The sequence below is a fragment of the Lathamus discolor genome, chromosome 6, assembly GCF_037157495.1.
Source record: "Lathamus discolor isolate bLatDis1 chromosome 6, bLatDis1.hap1, whole genome shotgun sequence".
NCBI lineage: Eukaryota > Metazoa > Chordata > Aves > Psittaciformes > Psittacidae > Lathamus > Lathamus discolor.
Window position 1 is genome coordinate 37,368,006 of NC_088889.1, and position 23,844 is coordinate 37,391,849.

General features: G+C 45.6%; 2 protein-coding genes across 5 annotated transcripts in view; one reads left to right on the forward strand and one right to left on the reverse strand.

Annotated features, from left to right (window-relative positions):
* The first annotated feature begins 119 nt into the window (after positions 1 to 119).
* On the forward strand, positions 120 to 23,449 carry ANGEL1 (angel homolog 1). Of its 4 annotated transcripts, XM_065686030.1 has the most exons (13): positions 475 to 661; positions 2,752 to 3,351; positions 3,883 to 4,109; positions 4,724 to 4,793; positions 5,198 to 5,631; positions 6,137 to 6,263; positions 7,116 to 7,226; positions 7,853 to 7,922; positions 8,360 to 8,523; positions 9,357 to 9,521; positions 20,166 to 20,465; positions 22,017 to 22,233; positions 22,752 to 23,449. In XM_065686030.1, exons 1-11 carry the CDS (start codon positions 598 to 600, stop codon positions 20,171 to 20,173), a joined length of 2,040 nt encoding a protein of 679 aa, XP_065542102.1. In that variant the 5' UTR covers positions 475 to 597; the 3' UTR covers positions 20,174 to 20,465; positions 22,017 to 22,233; positions 22,752 to 23,449. The 4 variants fall into 4 exon arrangements, with proteins under 4 accessions (XP_065542103.1, XP_065542102.1, XP_065542101.1 ...); XM_065686031.1 differs by lacking the exons at positions 475 to 661; positions 20,166 to 20,465; positions 22,017 to 22,233; positions 22,752 to 23,449 and adding exons at positions 120 to 269; positions 18,410 to 18,900; XM_065686029.1 differs by lacking the exons at positions 20,166 to 20,465; positions 22,017 to 22,233; positions 22,752 to 23,449 and adding an exon at positions 18,410 to 18,900.
* The window catches only part of VASH1 (vasohibin 1), a 15,302-nt gene continuing 6,942 nt past the window's right edge, over positions 15,485 to 23,844 (reverse strand). The window contains exons 4-7 of the mRNA XM_065686033.1: positions 22,996 to 23,070; positions 21,562 to 21,943; positions 21,052 to 21,164; positions 15,485 to 20,450 (exon numbers count right to left, since the gene is read on the reverse strand). Coding sequence (XP_065542105.1) covers positions 20,378 to 20,450; positions 21,052 to 21,164; positions 21,562 to 21,943; positions 22,996 to 23,070 — 643 coding nt within the window. The 3' untranslated portion in view covers positions 15,485 to 20,377. The remainder of the gene's footprint in view (positions 20,451 to 21,051; positions 21,165 to 21,561; positions 21,944 to 22,995; positions 23,071 to 23,844) is intronic.

Genomic DNA, 23,844 nt, shown 5'->3' on the forward strand with positions numbered 1-23,844 from the left:
GCCTGCGGGCCTGCAGGCTGCGGCCGCCGCACGGCCCGGCCGTCGGCGGGCCCGGCCCCAGCTGCTCCGCTGGCTCACGGCGGGCCTGGCCCGGCCCCACCCCGGCCGGGGCTGCCCCACCCACTGCCCGCGGCCTCCCAGAGGCGGGCGGCCCGGTGCGGCGCAGGAGGTGGGCTGGGCCCGGCCCGGTCTCCCGTCGCTGCGGTGCGTTGTGCCCCGGCGGCCTAGCTCAGCGCGGTGCCGGCACTGCGCGGTGAGTGCCTTGCGCGGCTGCTAGGCTCAGGCCGAGGCTGCGGACGCGCCGTGAGGTCGCTGCTGAGGCGGAGCCGGTGCGTGCGTCGCCTCGCTGGGGCCGCGCCGGGGGCGGTGGAGGCCGTGCCGAGCCGAGCCGAGCCGAGCCGAGCCGAGCCGAGCCGAGCCGAGCCGAGCCGGGCTGAGCCGAGCCGAGCCGAGCCGAGCCGAGCCGAGCCGAGCCGAGCCGAGCCGGGCTGAGCCGAGCCGAGCCGAGCCGGGCTGAGCCGAGCCGAGCCGAGCCGAGCCGAGCCGAGCCGAGCCGGGCTGAGCCGAGCCGAGCCGAGCCGAGCCGGGCCGGGCGGTATGATCGGCACTGTTCTCTGCTATGTGCTGCTGCCGGCGGCGCGGCTCCTCCGGGCCCTCCGAGGTAACCCGGCCCCGGGCGGGCGGCGGTTGGGCCCAGGGGAGCCGGCGGCGGGGGCCCGGAGGGACGGGGTGCGGGCGCCCCTCGTTTCCCTGAGGGCAAAGCGGCCGGAGGGGCCTCGGCGGCTGGGAGCCAGGAGCGTCCCGGCTGCCCCGCAGCCCCTCGGGGCCCTTGCCCTGAGCAGCGGGAGGGGCGGGCAGGTGTGGGCCTGAGGCTGCTCACGCCCGGGCAGTGCGGGCGTCTGGGTGCTGGAGGGAGCGGCAGCCAGCTGTTGTGCTGCCGCGGCACACGGCGGTCTGCGCGGAGGCTTGGGCCTCCTGGCCCGGACCTGCGCTGCACGTCTGGGGAGATCTTCGGAGCTGAGCTGCTCTGCGTGCGGCCTGTGACTCCCCAAGGACCTGCTGTTGACTCATGCATGGACTCTTGCTTCGTGTGCCTCAGTATTTCACTTAGCTTCCTAGGTCCTGCTGGTACGTTCCAGGCCCTGGTGACTGTGCTTGAACCTGTCCATGGGCCTGTAAGCAGACAGTGGCACGCTGATCATTGTGAGCAGCCAGCTGACTTCTCTCAAATTCAGCCCCTCTCCTGTAGTGACAGGCATTTGTAACAGCCGTGCCTGGCTAATGATGTGTGGAAATACTGCCTTGCTGCTTGGACCTTCATGAACTTAATTACAAATCTAGGAGGAGTTTGGTTCTTAAAGCTTCATTTCTGACACTGAAAGCTTTGACACAAAAGAGAGAATAAAAGCATACATGGATGTTGCTGACACCTGCCTGTCACTGCTCTGGCTCACTGACTTGTCAGAGGGATACCGTAGAGAAGAAGTAATTTGTAGACAAGAGAAATTGCAGATCAGAAGTAGTGTCTGTGTAGAATTTGTAGCAAAACATTAATGCCATCATCTGTTGTATAGATGCAAGTGAAGAGAGTCCCTGTCGTGTTCACAGGGACCCCACAGTATTAGTACATTCAAATGTTACATTAACAACAGGGGTTATTTTAATTTTTTACCACAGATGTCAGTCATCAGGTGATCTGTAATTCTTACCAGGGCTACTTCAGTGCATATATTCTTTCTAATAAGGCTTTTAACCACACTTTGCTGGGTCCTCTGTCTTTATTTTTCACCTCTTTATTACAGTTTTAATTCCACAACACATTCTTGTGATGTGTTTGTTCTTAGCTGAGCGCAATTTTGTTACTCAGTCTGTGGAAAAAAACTTGCTCCAAGTGGTGATCTACAAGAGCTTGGCTTCTTGGCCCATGTACCCTATCAGCTAACTTCTACAGACTGTGCTTTGCATGTGTTGCTGAGAGCTGATAGTGTTTCCACAAGGCGTTTTAGCTTGGCTGACTAGCTGTGGCACTGCCTAAGTTAGAACTGCATTCACAGAATCCCAGAATTGCCAGGGTTGGAAGGGACCTCTGGAGATCACCCAGTTCAGCCCCCCTGCCAAGGCAGGGCCACCTAGAGCAGGTTACACAGGAACGTATCCAGGTGGATTTTGAATGTCTCCAGAAGGGAGATGCCACAACCAACCCTCTTGGGCAGCCTGCTCCAGTGCTCTGCACCCTCAATCTAAAGTTCTTCATGTTGAGGTGAAACTTCACGTGTCTTAGTTTATGGCCATTGCTCCTCATCCTGTTGCTGGGCACCACTGAAAAGAGTCTGGCACCATCCTGCTGGCACGTGCCTTGTAGATATTTATATGCATTTATGAGATCCGCTCTCAGTCTTCTCTAGACTGAACAGGTCTAGCTCCTGCAGTCGCTCTCATAAAAGAGATGCTCCAGAACCCTAATAATTCCCTAGAGTTGGTAAAGCCGTTGCCATTGCCATCCTGTAGAGTTTCAGTGACTTTGACTAATATAACTAGTGGCCAAACAAGATGCAGTCCAATTCTGGTTCAGGAGGAGGTGGCGTAAGTTATTCAGACAGTAACCATTTTTCTTAGAAGAAGTAATTTGTTTGGGTTGCTGTACTGAATGGCTGAATTGTACAGAGTTACTGCAAATGCATAGGAAAAAGAAAAGAGTGAGAAAGGATTTCCATCTGTCTTACAATGGTTTTGTTTGTTTTCAAATGGCAGATGCTTTCTTTACCTGTCGAAAGAATGTGCTTCTGGCGAAGAGCACGTCCACCCAGATAGAAGACGTCTTTACTGCGAGCAGAGGAAGGTCGGTCCCAGAAGAACAAGAAGCCCTTCTTCAGCAGTGGCTGGAAGAAGGAGCAGGGAATTTGCCAGCCACTGAGAGTGCTCCATCAGTGGCAAAAGTATCAGTTACGCTCACTAGTGACTGGTTAGAAGGTTCAGAACTATTGATGACTAGCCTCAGTGATCTGAATTCAGCTCCAGAAGTCACCCAGTGTGCTGGTGACCATCTCATAGAGCTACATGCCTTGGCCTCTTTGGAACCACAAGACCATGCAGTGGCTGAACTGGCAGAATTGCCAACAGAGGAAACAGTGGCTGTAGCAGGCAGTGCCCCTTCAGCAGCTGTGGTGCCACAGAGGGATCCCCAGACAGCTGGCTGTGCCGCTGTCAGTGTAGAACTGCAGAATGAAGACCCAGCTGTGCTGGCTTGGAGTTTAGTGTGTAATGAAGAGACGGTGCCAACGGAGCCGCACGCCTGGCCCATTCAGGATGTGGTACAATTTTCTTCTCTCCCTACAGAGGTACCCTACCATGGTCAGTAGTAACAGCTCTGAATCTAATGTTTGGGTTGGGATTTAGGTTTGTAGTGAATGCGGCCAGGTTATTGTGTCTGGGCTTGCTGTCAGTAAGACACTGGTTGTATCTGTCCATGCAGAATTGACAGGATCTGCTAGTGAAAGCTGCAAAGTGAGTTTTTGCTGAGGGAGGGCTGGTCACAGCTAGTAGTCTCAGTGCCTTAAGACCATCTGGTCTGAACATCAATATATGTTAATTTTCCAGGAACTGTTCCAAAATGCTGGTTTTGTAATATAAAAAGCACCCAAAACCTGGTTGAGTGCTTCATTATGCTTGACTCTGGTCTTCTGTTATGCTACCCCCGTTGACAGTCATCCAAGGGCATCCTAAAAGAGCACCTGAGAAACAGAGTGGGTGAGGGTTTGCACAGAGGCTAGAGGACCCTAGTTTAGAGGAAGAGAATGGCTATTTTCTGGGTCCCAGGGTAAGAAAGGTATCAGTAGGGCACCCAGCGTGGCTGTAACTTGGCTTTTTGTCTCTTGCATACAGAGGTTTTATGGAGAGACTGGGAAGATCTTTCTGTCAAGCCATGTGAGCTAGAGCAGGTCTCAAAAAACGCTCCTCTCTTTGAATTTCGAGTCATGTCTTACAACATCCTTGCCCAGGACCTGGTGGAGCAGAGCCTTGATCTCTATCAACACTGTCATCCAGACATCCTGAACTGGAACTACCGCTTTCCAAACCTTTTGCAGGAAATCCAGCACTGGGATCCTGATGTGAGTATGACTGAGCCTTTTCTACATCAGTGTCACCAGAATTTGAATTCCTTGTGTGGTCTAACAGCATTAAAAAATGAAAAGAATGGCGTGAAAGTCCTTGGAAAATACAGCCTGCTTGATAACTGAACACTGATTCCTCCATTCCTCTGAGCGTCTTTGAGAGGCCTTGTGCATCTGTTTTTTTTTTTAATGTTTATTCTGCTTTGATTGTGTTACTGTAGAAGCTAGTTGTACTTTGATATTAGAGCTTGACTTCTTTAAAAGCAGAAGTAGAGGAAGAGATAATGTGTGTTGCAAGAGGAAAGGACCAGGTTTATAAGGCAGCACAGGAGGGGAAGCCTGCATAAAGGGACTTCATGTCTTTCTCTGTTCCTTGAGTCCTCTTTGTGTAACGAAGATCTTCTGCCTCGCCACTGGAAAACTGAATGATAAGCTAATGTGACCCAGAAAATTATTGTTCTCTATCTGGAAAGTACAGGACAGAGTTGCAGCGATCACCTTTCTGGTTGTAGGGTTGGTATGTGAGTGCACTTTTCCGCTTTCTTCCTTCCCCAGAGCAAGGTAACTAGCAAATACTGGTGGAGTGAGTGAGGTCTCTGCCTTCCTTCTAGGTTCTGTGTCTCCAGGAGGTGCAAGAGAACCATTACTGGGAGCAGCTAGAACCAACATTTAAGGGGATGGGTATGTCCTGCTTTTGTGTGTCTGTACCTCTAGCTCATGGAACTGGCCAAGTAGTGCTTCCTGCCTAATGTCTTCAAAGCACTTGGTCTTGAGAGAGCTCTTTCTATTTGTTGGGTATTCTGGCTTTACTGAGCTGTCTGCCTAGACCTTTACACTTTCTTTTGTAATTGATCTTTCTCAGAGTTGACAGAGTAACAAAGCTGACAGACTTGTAGAAGGACAAGGAAAGAGACAATATCCTCAATGATAAACTGTGATTATTGGGACAGAATTGGGTGTAATGCTGAACCCAAAAGCAGTAGGAACCTCTTCTGCTACGCAGACTTGCTGAACTCCCTAGCTCATGGGGGGAGCCTGAGGTAGTGACTGGAATAACTTTTTAACAGGTGATGGTTTCTTTTCAGGCTTCACATGCTTTTATAAGCGGAGAACTGGGAAGAAGACAGATGGCTGTGCAGTGTGCTATAAGCACAGCAGGTTCCAGCTGATCAGCTTCAGCCCCATAGAATACTTCCGGCCCGGCCTGGACGTCCTCAATCGGGATAACGTGGGCTTGGTGCTGCTGTTGCAGCCTCTGCTCCCAGAGGGCCTAGATCCGAAGGCAGTCAGTCCTTTGTGTGTGGCTAACACTCATGTGTTGTTCAATCCCCGGCGGGGAGATATCAAACTGGCCCAAATGGCCTTGCTCCTAGCAGAGATTGACAAGATTGCAAAAACTACTGAAGGAAGCTACTATCCTGTCATCTTGTGTGGAGACCTGAACTCTGTACCTGATTCTCCGCTCTACAAGTTCATCCGGAATGGGGAACTTTCCTACCATGGGATGCCAGCCTGGAAGGTAGATGGCAGCCAGAACTCGGGTTGGGTAGCTCATTATTGCATGCTGCTGTAGAGAAATGCATGTAAATGTAAAGAATGCATAGCTGGATTCTTCCTCTCATGAGGAAATAGTCTGAATAATGAACTCAGTTATTCAGAAGTCTTCTCCAATTCCTCCAGCACTGCTGCGGAAAGAAGAGGACAAATGTGTGTGCATTGTTTCCACCACTGCTCTTTTGGCTTCTCTTGAGGCAGACTGGGGATAATAGGCCATTTCAGGTCCTGGTTCTCCCTTAGTATGGGATTTTTGTGCCTGCATGACTGTACATGAAAGTTTAGGGGAGTACAAATCCACCAAGACTTTCTGAAGGGTTTATTACCTCTGCACCATATTGTGAACACCTTAGTTCATGCCTTTCTATGAGGCATTCTCCTGTTGCTCTTGGTAGGTGTATATACTTACATTGTCTATAGCATACAAAAGTTCTTCTCTGTGTTGCTGACTGTTTCTGGCCTCCATGCAGGTGTCTGGTCAGGAAGACTTTTCCCAACAGTTGTATTCACGGAAAATGCTGGCTCCACTGTGGCCAAGCTCCTTGGGTGTAACAGACAACTGCCAGTATGTCACCCTGTGCCAGCCAAAGAAACAAGGTGAGCTCTGGTGTGCACTGAGTACATAAGTTTACTGAGGATGGACAGTTCGTGGGCCTTGCTGTCTCAGTAGCTTAGGCATATGTTGCATGAGGCACTCAGCAAAGATTCTCTTCTTCTGTCAATTTCCTTGGTATGTGAGTTAAATTTAATTTTTCTGGGGTCTGTTGCTGTAGCCCCATTTCTGCCATTTTCTTTCTCTAGTCAAGAGCTGAACGTTCTCCTACCAGTAACCATTGCTCTGTGTATGTCTTTCATATTCCCAGACTTACACTTTTGTGCAGTTGCAAACCATGTTCAGCTGCAGGTGTTTGTGGGAGTGGTTCTGGGCAGTATTTGCACACCACTATTAGGAAATCATTCCAAAGGGCCCATTTACAATCATGGCTATTCTCTACTGTCATCAGGGTTAAAAATAAAGAAGGAGCCCACACTAAATAGCTTTTATTGGAATCTTGAATGTAGAACTTCTATTGAGCCTGAGCTCTGGAATTGTTTTTTCATTTTTGGCGGACATTTCCTTGAGTTGTACAGTAACTCATCTGCTTGAAAGTCCCTTGAACTTGTATCTCAGAGGGGGCATCTTAATTTGTTTCACCAAGGTGCTGACTAAGACTGTTGCATTAGCTAAACGGATAGCAATGACTATGCTCTGTTCTACGTTTATGCTTCTGTTCTGTTCTACATTTAGGTGGCTAAGTGATTCTCATTCTCATGGTATCAGAGTGCTTGGGCACAAAAACCTCTCTCAAATTAAAGAGGCTTAAGAGGTATAAAGACTGTGGAGGTGTCCCCCATAGATGTGACTTTGCTGCAGTCATTTTCTTCTTTAAATTGTATTTTTCTCTGCAGGCAGACGTAAGTACAGCCGGGACTTCCTGCTCCAGTTTCATTATTGCGATCTTGCCTGTGAACGACCAGCACATCTGGTCCTTTTGGAAGGTGTGACAGATGCTAAACCAGGTACTAATGGGAGACTTTCCAGCTTGTGTCTCTCCTAGCTCAGTTTTGATAAAAACATGGGGTGGAGGTAATGCCTGGTGAGAACAGAGGAAAGCAGAAGGGTGCCTTCTGTGGCTGTGATTACTAATGGATTCTATGAGAGTTCAGAGGAGTACAGTCTTACCACCCTCATGCACACTGACTATATTCCTTGAGATGCATTAAGATTCAGCCTCTTTTAGAGGCTGTTTGTTACAAAGTGAGATCTAGTTCTGCTGTCTCCATTTCTGTTCTGCCATTCTAAAGGCCCTTTGAGTAAGCTGTAGGCTAAGGCAAATGAACTTTCTTAGAGTGCAAAGGTTGAGGTACCCTAAGCTTCAATAATAAATGCTTCAAGGACATATTCTTGGCAGGATAGAGTGTGACTCCCTGTGGTTTGTACTGATCTGCTGTAGGATGTTCCTGTTAGTCTTAGAGCTGGGGTTTCCTTTGAATATTTTTCTTCAAGGTGCCTGTGGCTGGAAGCTATCTGCTCTTCTTGGGCAAAAAGATTCATTTGATGTCAGGAGAAGCTTCTCAGACTCGGGATGAGCAGCCTTTTCCAGGATCTGTGTAGGTCTGGCTGGACTCTCTTTGCTCCTTTGCAGACCGCCCTCCACACTGGCGCAAGCCTGCTGCCATGGTGAAAGACCCTGATCCTCAGCCATTCATCCCAAGGTAATTTAGTGCATCTTCAATGGCCTCACTCTTCAAGCCCGGTCTCGTTATTCTGAGAGCTGAAGGTCTGGCTGAAGGAAAGACTGAAATAAATGTGGAGGTGGAAGAGAGTATGGAGGGCTGTCTGGAAGAGCCAGATCCACCCAGGGTTGTCCCAGCAGCTGGGTGCTGTTCTGTCAGCATTGTGTTGGTGAGGTCGAGAATGAAGAGCATAGACAGGACTGGGTATTGGAGACAAAGGAAGTTCATAGTCAGCTTTGTCTTTGGTGTAAGTGGAGTGAATAATTCGGAAAGACTGTCCTTTATGCATTCACACCGTAGAAATAGTTTGGACAGTTGCATCAGCAAGGGAACATCCAATCTCAGCTGTGACTGCAGTACTGAACACTATAGCATTCTCTTTCTTTCCTTGGTAAATGGTGGCTTTTCATGTGCAGGTCTTCAGGTATTATCCAGCATGGCCTCAACCTGACCTCTGTCTACAGCCACTTCCTGCCACAGAGGGGACGCCCGGAGGTCACAACGATGCCCATGGGACTTGGAAACACTGTTGATTATATCTTCTATTCAGCAGAGCCTGTGGAGAATAGGAACAGGGGGGGTGAGTGTGGCAGCGCAGGGCTTATCCCTGTGATGTTGGGAGAGGGCTGCGAGACATGCCAGAATGCAGCTCATTGTTTGGCAGTGCATTTTGCTAAGCTGGGGTGGATCTACAGAGTGTGACTTTGAAGTGGTGCACAGGAACCATTTGCTCAGGTATCATAAGAAGATACTGTTTATCTTTGCTGTGGAAAAACTGAAGCTGCTTAGCTTATGTTCATATAGGCTTTTGAGGAAGCTAGAACAGAATGGATTCTGTTCTTTTGTATAAGCATTTTACTTGTGTTCCAATGCTGGGTCCTAAGTTCAAGGCTCGGACTTACGGCTTGTCTGAGACCACATACTAGCCTTAGAAGGTGGTGACTGGATACCTTACAATGGCACCACTTCTCTGCAACCTGAAACAGGAGATATGGTGATGAAAGACTGTGTGTAAATGCATCTAGGAACTCTCTCTGAGCCAGTTTGGATCATGTCAGAAGGAACTTTGGGGAAGAGGTTAGGAATGGAGAGATTAATTTGTCCTTAGGGGAGAATATGAACCTATTGCTACAACTTAGTACCAGGAAAGGAACTTTTCATATAAGCAGCTGTCTGGTGAATTGAGTTTGATCGATTCCTGTGCATACAAGTATATGAAACATTGAACAACAGCAATATAGGATGCTCACTGCTTTCATATCTAGGCACAAAGGTGCATGCAGTGTTTGTGCAGGATGTCTTTGTTCGTTAGGGAAACAACAGGAAGCATTTACAGATGTCCCTCTGTGAGTGTGCAGAGTTAATCTACAGCATCAGTCTCTGGCTGATACTTCTTTCCGTTTTCTCTGTCAGGTCGCAGGCTGTACCAGGATGGAGCCCTGAAGCTGCTTGGCCGCCTCTCCCTTCTCTCTGAAGATGTCCTGCTGATGGCGAATGGCTTACCAAATCCTTTTTGTTCATCTGATCATCTCTGCCTGCTGGCTAGCTTTGGCTTGGAGATCGCCAGCCTCAGAGAGGGTTAGTGTTGGTTCCTTTCCCTAAAGAGAAGCTCTTTTGAATATAGCAATTGAGGCTCTGGATTGCACAACCTGCTTGCAAGGAAACTATGTTCCTCATCATGCCCTAAAAGTCCCTTTCTCCCCTTACTCCCTCAGAAAAAGCAGGAATGGGATAGTTTGAGTGCTTTTTGCATTGGTATTTTGTGTGTCTCTTCAAACTTGAGCTGCGTTCCCAGTGGGCTTTCAGTTGTATTCAGGCACTGCCATCTCTTAAAGGGATCCTTGTTACACTGCTTTGTTTAGCAGATGTCTTAGAGCTGCTGGAACCACCGTAACTCCCATGTTTATTTGACCCCATGTGAGATCTTCAAGGAGCTGGGAACAAGAGGGACAGCACTGCCTACATCTGGTTAGTTAATTGGTACCAAGGATCTGGGGATGTATACACCAATATTCTGTCGCACCAAAACAATGGTTAATGTCTCAGTGATAGCTTATGAAGTATGAAGGGAAAGGCTGTGTAACTTGGAACCAGATTGTCAGTCACTTGGATTCCAGTGTACTTTTGCTAGCAGTGGCTTGGCAAATACAAACCCAATAGAACTTTACCTGTTCTTAGAGCAGATTCCCTAGATCAGCCTGACATTTTCTGCTGAGTTCTTCCGTAAGACATGAGAGCAATATTGGCAAAACCATTATTAGTTGTTCACAAATGAGGCAGGGAAATCTGATCCTGCTTCAGGTTTTTGTGGGAAGGTACGAGGAGACTTAAAATATTGTTCTCTCTTCCTGGGCTTTATTTGGATTATATTTTAAATGTCACTTTCTTTACTGAAAAATAAATTTTTTCTAATCTAAGAAAAAAACATGAACTAATTGCAGCACCTTGTGTTTGTGGTAGCTAAACCCTCTGAGGACTTGCTTAACAAGGCTTTGCTGGCTGTGATGGGAAAGAGAACAAATTAGCTGCACAAGACAGTAATAATGAAGGTTGAAGATAAGAGAAGAAGTGGGCCTAACTGTTGTCTCCCAGCATATTCCCAAACCCCAGAGTTGGTTTATTTGGCATCAGGCTTGTCTTGCAAAATAGTTTGCACTCAGCAACCCTTCCCCTCCTCCCAAGGAAAGCAAGTACTGCCCACCTGTTACAGCTCACTTCTGCAAACTGTACTGAAACAAGGTGTGTATGTGTGGGATCGTGTTCTGTGCCCATATATGACTGTGTGAGGACTGCCTTTTCCCTTCTTGCTCCTGACAGATGTTGGTGATTTTCCTGGTGATTCGTGGATGGCTTTTGCCAGGCCACAGTCTATATTAGTGAACAACAATCTAGGGGTGAATAAGATTTGTTTGCCTTTAATGTCACAGGTAAAGGTTCTGGTGTGGCACTTGTGTTTTGTACATGGGGAGGTATGCAGAGCTGTGTATTTCTATGGCTCTGCTTATCTGACAGCTGCACTAATTTCTGCAAGTACTCTTATTCTGATTTGTAATTGATTGCATTTGTAAAGGGAGGGGAGGAAAGGGAAATCAGTGAACTGAGATCTTAATTTTCTGCCAGGCTTGAGAAGAGGTTGCCAGAAAGAAGCCTGATTGCAGATAACTCCCACCAGCTGTTAGCATTGTAATAGGAAACTTGGAAGACACTAAAGGTTTAAAACCAACCAACCAACCAACCAACCAACCAAAAGCAAACCAAAACCCACTGTGACACATAGTATTGGCACTTACAACTTTGGCTATCTGCTTCAGCTGTAATTGCTGGCTAGGTCTGACAGTGAATTGATTAAGGGTTTTGTGAAGGCAGCCCTCCTGCTTCCCACCTGTTGAGACCCATACGGAGTACGCCATCAGATGAACTGGTTGCCACTGCACTGGCCAAAGCACCCTGTCAGTTCTGTGAAATAACTGGACATGATAGCAGCTGTGCTTCAACATCAGAAGTGCTTTTTCCATTTTATTTAAACCAAAGACTCAACTTTTGTTTTGGTAACTTGCATGAAGGCATGCATAAAAACTCAGGGAGGTTTTAAGGTTCCAGCTGCATTTTGTTGGAAAATCTAGTGTTCCACAGGTCAAGCTAATGCTTTCACTTTTGATATGTGACATAGTATGGTCTCAACTTGAAATGGTTAAGTTGCTGAACACTGGATATGGAGCCATGTGCTGAGAAACCCCAGGACAATGCCTGCAAGTCCTCTGATTCTTCCTTCTGAAGGTTAGAAAGCTCCTGGAGAGCCCTGCAGCTCCCAAATGCTTCCTTAAGCATTCATAGGTGTAACTATTGGAGAAATGCAGGACCATTGCTAGTGACTGCATACAGACACACAAGAGTTTATCACCGTGGTGGTTTTGACCACAGTCTGTGAAGCTCTGGTATGGATCCCTACAGGGTTGGCCTGTTTCAGGAAAGGAAAGAAAAATATATTCTAGAGCAATCTGGAGTTAGCATCAGATGGATCTGGAGGCCTGTGAATGCCTCCAGCTGTGGGGGAGCTATAGGAGAAGTTTGGAGGTGGGGTGGATGGCAAGATCGCTACCCCTAAAATAGCAACTAGTATATAGTTGTAGGGGAAAAAACTGTTCTGTGATGTTTTAAGAGTAGCACACACTGATACAATAAGAGGCTGTGGTAATGAGCAACTTGTGGGACACATAACTAAGATTCCAGATGTAGCTCTTAATAGTGTTTCCTGACTTAAATGTGTGACTAGTTGGCATTAGCACAGCTTTCTGATGAATTACAGAGGGATCTGTAAATGATAGGAATTATGATAGGAATACCTGCTATACTCAGAAAGTGTCATAGAGGTAGTAGTGATGTAGAGCTCAGGGAGACTGGCAGTTAGGGGAAGGGATGCCAGACACTGCTCGCAGTGTGTATACATTCCCTGTTAACCAGTTTCCTAAGCTGCAGGAGCATGCAGCTGTAGAGGCAAACACATATTTGACAAAGTATCTTTGCTAGACAACAGTTCAGGTTGCACCGCACTGCTAAGCTGTATTTAGTTATGCTACTTAGATAGAAGTTGGACTTCCTTCACTTTCTCAGAGTTTTAAGTTCATCACTTCAGGATGTTGCACTTTATAATCAGTTTTCCCAATTGCATGGGGTGGGCGGAGTTGTAAACAATATAATTGCTCTAGTTTCTGCCCTTTTCTTAAATTAAACTTGGCTGCTCCTTGAGGTCTTCCTTATCCATGCTTTTCCTTACAAGGTATCTCTCCAGCAGCTGTTCTCCCATGACTGCGGTACCCCGTTATCTTGCTGAGTTACTGATGTGTATTTTTTTCTGCAGCCAGATTTCTGCAATTAAAAGCTATGAGTGGATTATTTATAGATCAGTCTTATTATAAATTTAACATTTAAACACTGTTAAACCATAAGATAGTGGTTTCCCTCACCCCTGAAGTGTTAAGTGGGAGGGGTGGGAGCTCTGAACCAACATTTAGGATGAGAATAACTTGTTACATGAAAAAAAGTTTCCGTTTCGGTAGTGCCATGTATACCACATGCTTTGTGAAGCACAGAACTCTGAAATATACTTGACCTTAGTTGCTTTTCACTGAGAAGTCTCTTGGTGGCTCTAAGAACAGTTCAGCATCTCAGAAAGAATCTCTTTTAAGAGCAGATCAAAGCACGTGTCCTGCTCCTAATAATATTTAAGTAGTGTTGGCAAACAGTCTGCAAAGCAGGCTGTTGCTGCAGTGCAATTTCTCCTCCTATTGCCAACTCACTAATGAACATTTATTGAAAGTACTGTTGGGGATTTGCAGGTGTATCCATAGTTCATCCAAATGTAGATGAAGCCTTTTGTGGCTTACCTGAAAGAAGAGTGTGCAAGCCTTAGTGGGATACCATTGTAAAGAACTCACCTGCTATATTGATAAGCAGGATGCCTTATATAACATTTGGCATGCCTCAAGCTCCTTCCTTTCGTCAGCTGTACAACAGCTTCTGTCAAGGCAAGTTATCCTCCAACTTCCACTGAAAATATCATTCTAGTCTTGAAGCTCTTTTTCCTTATATTTATTTGAGATCCAGACTGCAACATTCTTGTGCTCTAAGGGGATAGGAATGCTGTATAGTAGAGCTGAAATTTTTTTTCCTAACTTTGGTTAGACAAACGGCAGCTTTCAAGGTGCTGAGGTGGCAAATGGGAGAAGGACTAGACACTGGTATGTGCAACAACAAAAGATGTATTTATTCCATCCAGTCTTTCCTTGTATACACAAAAAAAAGACTTCAAGCTTTAGCAATGTTATTTAGTTAGTTAGTCTTTTCAGGATGGATGAAAAGCTTTCTATAGCAGTCTTAAGTTTATTCACTTATGGGCCACTTTCAGGAGTGCTTCTGAACTGAAGGTAGATGGGTGCAGTAGTTATTCTAAAGCTATCCCTCCCCTCCCTCCCTCCCACAGAGTGAGGTTGGAGATAGGATGGCAGTCACTGTTTGGCAAAAGAAAAATGTAATCCAGGAAAGCCAGCTCAACTGAGTTAACTGAATTCTGTAATGGCCTGCATTTCATAGCACATCATATGCCTTTGTCTTCTGTAGTCCTGCAGTCTCTGCATGAATGCTGCTCTTAAGGCTCAGTGTCGTTCTCTTATAAATGGATTTTTATATGCTTTCAGGCATGTGAGAGACTGAAATTTTGCAGTTGTGGGCTTCTCAGTGTAGTAGCTAGCTGGCTTGTTTTCTTACGGCTTCACTGAGTTGTGTATCCTTTCCACAATAAAGGTTTCTCAGTAAGGTCCAAGTAGCGCAATCTCTGACTGACTTAAAAACCTAGAACTGCAGGCTCTCAGTAGCAGGGGAAAAGCCTGATCTAAGAGGTAGCAGAAAGTGTTATTTTTAATCTGAGCTGTGGCCAAGTCATTGTTTTGCTGTTCTCATGCCACTGTCTAGCAATCACTGTGATCTGTACATCTATAGGGGATTTAGGAGTTACCTGATTTTTAGCAAAATCTGTAAGACATGGAGTAGAGGGTATTTTCAAGCAAGCATCCGAAGCAGAAGTTTATAGAAGTCACGGCATTTTAGTCTTTTTTTTGCTAATATTATTAAGTATTTAATAGGGGAGCAAGAAGCCTTTGAGTGCTGCTGAAGTCTGTTGTCAGCTCCTGGGTTTGAGCACAGGCCATGTGGGCTTATGAAAGGGCACCTCTCTTCTTTTGTGTCTTCACACCACCCAGGAGGTGCTGTGCAATTAATTCCCCTCAAGGCAGAATTTGTTCATATAATTAACTTAGCTAAGAGGGACTATTGCATGTGCCATTATTTCTGGAGTAACAGATTAGGGGATGTTTATTCCTTTCCTCTACATGCTGTAGGCTTGCCTACATCCTGGCCGTGGTCCCAGCTGTTACTCATTTCCCTAGAGAGAAGGGCTGTGTTTTGCCTGAAAGATGATAGCCTGAATAAAGTTGGATCCCCCTTGCCGGGAATGCACTGAATCTTGCAGCTGACTGTCCTTTATTAACCCAGCATTTGTCTTGAGAAGTCCTGGTGAGGTCATTAGTCTGGAAGGTCACTAAACTAGAGACCTGAAGCAGAATTGCTTTTCAGGCCAGGGAGGGAGACTAATCATATATTGAAGAGTAGAGCAGTGCAAGCAGAGGCTTGTGTTAACCCTTACAGCATTATTTCAACACTGAAGTTCCTGTTGCTGCATCCACTGACATTTATTTTCTGTCCAACCTGACTTATGGTAGTTGAAGAGGAAAAGATGAGTTTTAGCCTTTTGTACACACCCACACACACACTTCTTACACTCTGGCAGCTGCCTCTGTGTGTACAGACATACTCACCTGTTCAGATGACAGAAGGAGAATGAGGGTTCTTCCATGTCCATAGTGTTGCAAGTACAGGGCATCTATACATAATTCTGTCTGATACCATCACTCAAGGCTGTGCTTTTGACTTCTCAGCTGACTTAAAAGAGGAAAGTTTAAATTGGAAATAAAGACAGCACAGACATATTGTTTTCCCTGCACAAGCTGAGAGCAGTACAGAGGGAATTTTATTTTCTAAGTGTCAAAGGAAGCAGGAAGAAGTATCAACATGAGGGCTATGGGAAGTGCAGTAAGAACTAAATCTAAATACAAGTTCTGTGCTGGCTACATAAGAACACAGAACCTCACTGATTAATTACAAAAAGACACACAGGATATTGTTCTTAAAGAAAGAAACCTGCCATTTCTTAGTTCTTAGCTGTACCAGTGATAAAGATGTAAATGTTTTTGGAGCACCCTATCAGTGCTAGAGTAGAATACTGATGTGCACAGAAGTGGACCACTCTGGTCCCACTAGCACCATCTCAACCCTGACCTGGAGGGAAACTCTGCTTGGCAGAGATTACTGGGGATTCCGTAGCCTTCTGGCCAAAGTTGAGTTGCTCCTGAGCAGACAGGGCCAGGGCACCACTGAAGGAGAGTGGTTGTGATACATTTAAATTATAAATCCATAATGTGGGTCTTAATGTTGACATGACGACAGTGCAAGACCAGTGGAATGTATGGAGTTTTTTCAGCTAGACTTGCACACACAGTACGCACAGGACACAGGGCACCTTCTGCTTCTATCTAGTGCCTGATCATCAGGACCATGTCAAGAACTTCACTTAGAAGGAGAAGTGGCTAAAGCAACCACCCAAGCCTCTGGTGCAAGGTCAAGCCCATCTAATCCAGACTTTTACCTTTTGGCAACAGGAGCATTCTTCTGTTCATTGTGGTTTCTTAAACTCTGCAATTTTAAGGACAGTCATGTTTCAATCTATACAACACCACGTGTGAGCCTACCTTAAAGGGCAGGCATCTGATTAAGGCTTTCACCTGAAATACTAAAAAATTCTTCATGTTAAACAGATCTGGTAACAGTGGTACAGCTACTGCATGAATAGAAACTATGTTTCAACCACAGTTTTGGAGTCATTTATTCTGGTAGATCCAAGCATACTATACTGACCTATACAGTGCCATACAAGTAAAATAGTCACCTGAAAAAAAAAAGCACTCCACTTCCACTAAACACTTGCTAACATACCTTAAATTCCTAAAGACTCATTTAGTTTATCGTATCACAGTTAAAAAAAAAAGGCTAATGTCACAGTCTGATGGAGAGTCAACCCTACTCTTTAGTGTACGAAGTTTATATCAGAGTGACACTGTAGCAGAAAGGTTTGCTCATTAACCCATTCGTCCATTAAAAAAACTGCAGTTGGCCAAGAGTCAAGGGACTTTTCTACATAAAAGTACAAAGAAAAACTCTTATTTCAAGGTATGCATTATATTAAAAATAGTTTTGCTAGTAGTAGGTCAGCGTTTGTTCCAAGTCTTTCAAAGCTCACCCCAGCTTGGCATACAACATAGGCAGTGTCTATCCATTCCTAGAATATGGATGCGGTTGCTTTCCATGGAGTTCAGAAGGACCTGTACTGCAGCACAGACATCAAATGAGACCTACTTACTGCTCAGTGAAAGCTACACCCCAGAGCTACACGTGCGATCATACTAATATTTAACATTAAATAGCAGAACTCCTCAAGATCCTTTTTTTGTTCTGCAGGCCCTGAATTACAGTCTAGTTCCTTATTTTCATTCCTTCTCTGTAGCTCTAAAGACTGCAAAAGTGAAAAAAACTCATCTCCAGCCTCTTTTTCCTTATGGTTAAAGGCAAACAGACCAGAAGCCAGAGCAGGTGGATAAGGGAGGAAAGAAGTAGAAGGGCAGAAGTTCATTTTTCATTACACCCTTAGGTTTCTTACTGCATAAAACTGTATTGCACTAATCCTTTCTGTCACAAAGAGATGCTCTCATGTTGTTAGCAAGGAAGCTAAGCTTTGTATTGAAGTGATGCATCTTGTTACAAAGATGGGGGTAGCAAGAGCAAGAAGGGGAGAATGATTTGGTCATTTTCCATTTTTTTAAGAACCATCTGCTAAACTGGAGATACAGAAACAGTAAAGGGCAGGAATTCTACCACACAGAGAAACATAGTAGAAGGCTTCAAATAATAATCCTAGTAGAGGGCATATGTCTGCTCCTGCATCCATCTTGAGAAGTCATCAACATTAGATACAAATGAATTAAATGCCTCCTAGCATACATAATTGTGCAACTAAATCTTGAAAGAGTATATTCTCCTCTGGCTACATCTGAGGATTAGGAGACCTTGAACTCCACCTGTCATTCATTCCTTAAACATCCACTTCCTTTGGTTTTCTAAGCTATTGGCCTCAGTTACATCCTGCAGGAAAGCCCTTAATTACCAGGTCAAACAAAGCATTTTGTTTTAAGCCATTCTACCCTGGTGATATAACACTGCTGAGCACCCCTTTTGCCCTGCTCTCAAGAAAGCATCATTAGCTTGCAGCTGACCTCTCATTTGCCCCATCTATTTTGAGGTCTTCCTCCCCCTAACACATTTCCCCTCCTTTCCATCTAAAAAGGCTCAAGTCTATCCAGCTATTGAATGTGCTCTGTAGGAAGCCACTAATTACTTTCAAGAGCTCACAGTTACCCTGAATTAACTAACCAACCAATCAACCAAAGTCATGGTGAGGGTGCATCCTAGTTTTATCTAAATGTGTTTTATAATGTCTTTTTCTTGGATTTAATCCACTTCAATAAAACCTGACAGTCAGTCTCCCTTGATGACTGCTGCAAGTATTTATCATATGATTCACAGTGGCACCTGAACCTTCAGTCCACTGCATAGCAAACTATGCAAAGGCAGTTTGTGGCTTTCAAGTAATGTATATTATTTACAGGTAACAGTGGTACCTTTACAGCCAACATCATCATTAGCCTCCCGACACTAAAGATGTTAATTTACAGCCATACAAAATTGACCAGAGGACACAATCAGATGGGTGCTTGGCTTGCTACTGTTGTGTGTAATTTCAGATTGTTGCATGTAGCTGAAGTACAAGGGAGAGGACCGGTGTTGCACTGCACTGTGGAAACTGGCCTCCGCTTCTGGACTACTCTTGTCTTGGGTCATCAGCAAGTTCTGCCACCTCCCTGTGGATCGTCCTCCTGGTTGTACAGCATAGCAGAATAGTACAGGCTACAAAGAGAGCTTGGAAGGACAGACTGCACTGGTATGGATATAGCACCTTGCACATTACGTCACAGTTAAGGATGTACAATTAGGAACTTGTGAGGCCTGAGTTAAATCGCTTGTGGGTGGTGCTTCAGGGATTAACACTGCTTTAATGTGACAGAAGAGCTGATTTGTTTGGGGATAAGAACCCATTCTCTGCCACCAAAATAGCACTGCTTATACGAGTGTGTAGCACAGCAATACTGCAACAAAAAAACCTGGTAGAGCTAAGCTCCATCATGTTTCTAACAACTTCACATGAAAGAATAAACCCAGTTCTAACAAAATTAAACATGTAGTATTTCTGAAAGTTTATCTCCTTGTCAGTGCTGTGGTAAAACAAAACTCAGCTTCTCTCAAGGATACTTGCACTTCCAAGCTCAGTTTTTACTTCCCCTAGATCCACTTCAAGGCCACGCTGTTCTGCCTTGTGGCAACTCCACTATTTCCAGGCCCTCAGCCTCAAAGTGACATCTGACAACACTCCAGATTTCTGACAAGCAATACACTGCTTAATCAGTAGTACAACACTCCACTGGAAAGAAGCGTAGGAAAAGTCAAAGCTGAAAGCAGGCAGAAAGGCCCAAGCCCTTTGGGGAAGGCTAACCTAGGTGGTGCTGTTAAATACTGCAGCTATCCAAAGAACCAGAACACAAGCAAAGCTCTGGGCCTGGGGTGGGGAACTACTTTCCTAGGAGGCTCTGGGCTGAGCTGTTAGGAAGGCAGCTGCAATCTACTCGAGCAGGGCTTCCCATCAGCAAGCATGTGTCTGTAACTCTAGCACTACCACTACAGTGAGGAAGGAGCAAGGATCTTGTGGAAAGGAAAAATGCTTGTAAAACCTGTTCACATCATTAAACCCTTCTTTAACTATTTACTCTTAAAACTTGTACCTCAGTGGCTGAAGCACCTTCTGCAAGCTTTCACAGTAGCAGTCACTAGAGAGAGAGGGCTCATGAAGGGTGGTCTCAAAGTTCAGGCTTCCCATCAGCCCCTGCCTGGTCAAATGAGGTCTCTGTACCTGTTTTCATATGGCAATGGCATAGGCATATCATCATTGCTGATGACCCACTCAACAACAAAAGGACTTAGAGCAACAGTTCACCAGCATCACAGTGGGTAAAGAAAATCATCATCCCACTGTTGACTCCCTCAGAGACAATGAAATGCTTTGAAATAGGCAGGACTAAACACACAAGATGTGGTTTCTGCAGATGAAAGGTCTTTGTATGATCAATAAATCAGACTGAGCAAATTCAGCCCTCTCTTACAAGAGCAATGTTAAACAAAGTGTTCATAATGGCAAAACTAGGAGTTTCTGCACAAGATGCAAAATGTGATGGGGGCCATCCCATTCCAGCATCACATCCAGCCTCAGCCGTGCAGGCCTTGCATGGGTTGAAGGCTTCTGTGCAGACAGGGAAGAAGTGCTGTCAACACAAATAAATGGATAGCAAGTCTGCTGACCCCACTCACTTCATATTCTTCCTGCAGCAAACTCCCACCAACATTCACTTTTTTTTTTTTTCCCCTTTTTTGTAAAAATACTTGTTTCAGTGAATTAAGATGGACACCTCTCCCAGAAACAGGCAGGTGAATCCTCTGGGACCCATGGGATCCAGCTCTGGGACTGGCCCACTAGGAAGTACATGGGAAGATCAGCACTCTGTTCTGCTCCCGCTCCCCTGTCTCCTTGTCAGAATCACTGCAGGTGTATCCAGGTCCCAGTTGTGGCCAGCAAGAAATCTCTGGAGCTAGCACAGCTCTTTTCACACCCGGATCTGGTACCCATTGAGGTCTGGCATGGCTTTGGAATCAGCAGGCTTCTTCTCACCAGATGGCCTGTAAGCAAAGAGGGTAAGTACTATTCTGAAACTGGTTTTTTTCATTCAGGGGTACTGCACATAGAGATGGCAGCACATGAAAAGGTATAGGAAAGCTTCAGACTTATCCTGCACTACTGAGGGCAGGATTATTCTACAACCTCCAGTAACTCTCCCAGTGATCTCCACAGAAGAGAATTCAGGTTAGGAAGAGTAGGAAGCCCAGTCTGGTGCCCCGTATCAGTTTCAGGAAAGCAGTCTCACTGACAGCAGTGTAATGATTGGAATCTCTTTGGGGCACAGGTCTATGAAATGCCAGAGCTCAGACCCCTGCATAAGGTTAAATAACTGCTATCAAGATCACTGTCTATTTCAGCTGCCTTCCTCCTCCCTGCCAAAACAAACAAAAAAAACCTAGCTGTTTCCCCCACTCCCCAAGCAATGATAAACTCATAAAGGCACAGACTAGGGAAGAATGCTACTGCAGGTCAGATAAGTAGCCCCTGTTATGAAGAACCCCAGTAAGACATTAGAAGGCTCCAAAACCTGACAGCAATGTGTAGTCTGTGACTAAAATGGAGATGCTCTATATGGGTTTCCTGCCCAGCAGCTGCACTCACCGGCGGTCCCCACGGCTGTTGCGCCTATGGGGGCTAGCCTGACCTCTTTGTGGGGAGGAGACATCTTTCTTTCTGTCCTTGGTGGGAGATGGTGGCCCAGTTCCTTTGCCAATCTGCCAGAAAAATTAAAGTCAGAGCAACGTGAGTAGACAACCAATATGAGTAGTAACCAGAAAACACGAAGCCTAACAGTGATTAATTATATGGGAATTAAAGACAAAAAGGCAAGACAAACACATAAAAAAATGCAAAAGCCAGAAAAAAATTACTAATAGTGACAGCTATGTCTTCAAGTACTGTATACAGTCCAAGCTAATTACAACTGCAGTACTGCATGAGCATCCATTAGGGAACCAGCCTGTATACTGGAGTCCTCAGCCTCCAACTCACCCTCTACTCCAGCACCATCTAGGAGAGTGTCATGCTTACTACTTCATTCCCCCAGTACACCATCAGCTAGGCAAGACAGCGGATGCAGCAGCAAACTGCTTCTCCACCCTTGCTGCTTACCTTCAGCCTCATATCACGGGCATGTCTCTCAAGCTCTTTGCGGAAGTCTTCCCGGGTTAGCTTGTCTAGATCCAAGATGGAATGCTTCCACTCAATCTGCTCCACACTGTGTGGGTCATGGGACACACAGTGGCCCAGTTTCACCTTTTTGAGAGTGTGCCAGCAGCGGCGATATGCCTCCTCAAAGTCAAAGATGAGTTCACTCAGTGTGCGGAAGACAGGTGCTTTGTACATGAGCTCCTCACGTCGGCTGATGCCCAGTGCCCCATAGCGGCCTCCGAAGTTCACCCCCAGCACAATGTGTCGGAAGTAGTTCCCTGAGAAGTGGGTTTTGAAGCTAATGGGGAAACGGTCCAGCGTGGTCATGTTGTTGGTGAGGTAACTGACAGCAGCCACTATTGAGGAAACAACTACTGATACCATTTTCTTGACAAGATACTTCCTTCCTCCTCCAGATCCTCCCAGCCTGCTCAGCAGATGTGCCCCTGATTCAGGCATCACATAGGCAGGATTTGTTCTCCAGGTCAAAGGTCCAACCTATTGCAAGCTGCCCTACTTTCATCTGGGTCACAGGGAAACCAGACTTGGCCTCCTCAACAAAACCTTCAACAAAGGGAAGCTAATTTCAAGGCACTTTTGTGAAGCAGAAGTTAAAGTGCTAACACCTCAAGCGTATGTATTCTATAGCTCCCAAACTGTAATAATAATGCTGTAATAATAATGCTGTAGCATTATTCCTGTTTGTTTTAATGTGTTACTATTTCACACACAAACCAAGGACCTTAAGGACAAAATACTCATCAGACTACCCTTCCGAACCATTTGCTTGCCATCTGTGCCATTCCAGGTGGCTTTGTCAATGTGCATTGAGAACTTAGAGTGATACAGACTTAGCCTGGAAGATAGCGAGGAAAGATGTGTACTTAGAGATGACACATGTCTAGAATTAATAAAGGTATTGATTGCCTAAGCTGGCAGGCAGTGCTAGACATAATAGTAAAGTGACATACATCATAATTAGAAGTTGTGGAGGATCCCTAACTTTTTAAGTGTAGAACACATGCAGGCAACGTTACAGTTAAGGGAACAATGTTAGTCCACAAAGGACTTCCTGACCTAACTCTAGCTAGTATTTTTGTCCCTCTGTAGATGTTCCTTAGGTTCTTCCTTTATCTTTTTCTCACATACAGAGTTGTCCAGAGCAGCATCAGCCTTCTTGGTGAAGGAGGAGCAACTTCGAAGAACTAGTTCTGATATTTCAGAGAATTGCTTGGATTTGGATTTTTTGGTGGTTTTCTGGGAGAACTGGGTAGAGAAAACAGAGGGATGTGGGGCTTGGCAGCAATATTGTCAGCAGCCTGAAAGCATCATAAGGGAACAGAGGAGAAAACACAAAGATGGACAGACATGCACAATTCCATGACGAAAGGATACATTCCCAGGATCACAGCTTCCAGGCATTTTATTGGCAGGGCCTCTTTGGTCATTTCTTTGGCCAGGTCCATCAGCCTGCAGAGTGGAACAGGGGAAAGACGAGGATAGTTCGAGGGCTTGTGCTATGTTTAGCCTTTTGCACAATATATGTGAAGTAGGTTTCCAGCAGAGAAGGCGGCCCACTGAGGACAGGGAACAGAAGAAAGTATCTTCTTTAAGAAGATACTAAATCCAAACCAGGTCTCTACCACATGCTGTTGCTGCTTACAAGGAACTTGAGTAAGTTACAGCAAAGCTGCCTACTCGGCCAACCTCTGTTTTAGTGAGACCACAGCACTTGGCTCAGTGAGTTGTGGATGGACACCCGTGTGGCCACAAGCAGAAGCCTCAAAGGACCGAAGGCCAGCAGTGTTTGCCTCACAAGTTTCAAGGACAATAAAGCCCTATTCTCTGACATCAACTCTACTCTCCATTCAACAAATACTGTGGAGGAACCATTGCACTGGTTAAAACACAGGACATCTAGGGTCACGTAAGTCTGTGGATGAGACCAATGGTAAGAAGCCAGTCTTGGGAGGCTTTCAGTATGCTGGCCAGGAGAGTCAATTAACATCAGATGCTTATCTCCTTAACTTACAGAGCACAGCTCTTCCCCAAATTTGTGGTCAGCAGAATCCCCCTTCTCCTTCAAAGTATGAGACATCAAAGCTTAGTAAGAGTAGATTCTGCAAAGGCACTCACAGGAGCTATGAAGTTAGACCTGTAAAGATACTTGGCTTTTATGAAGCTTGTTTAGGGCAGGACCTAATTTCAGAATCCATCAGAAGTTTATATAGTTCTATATATAGT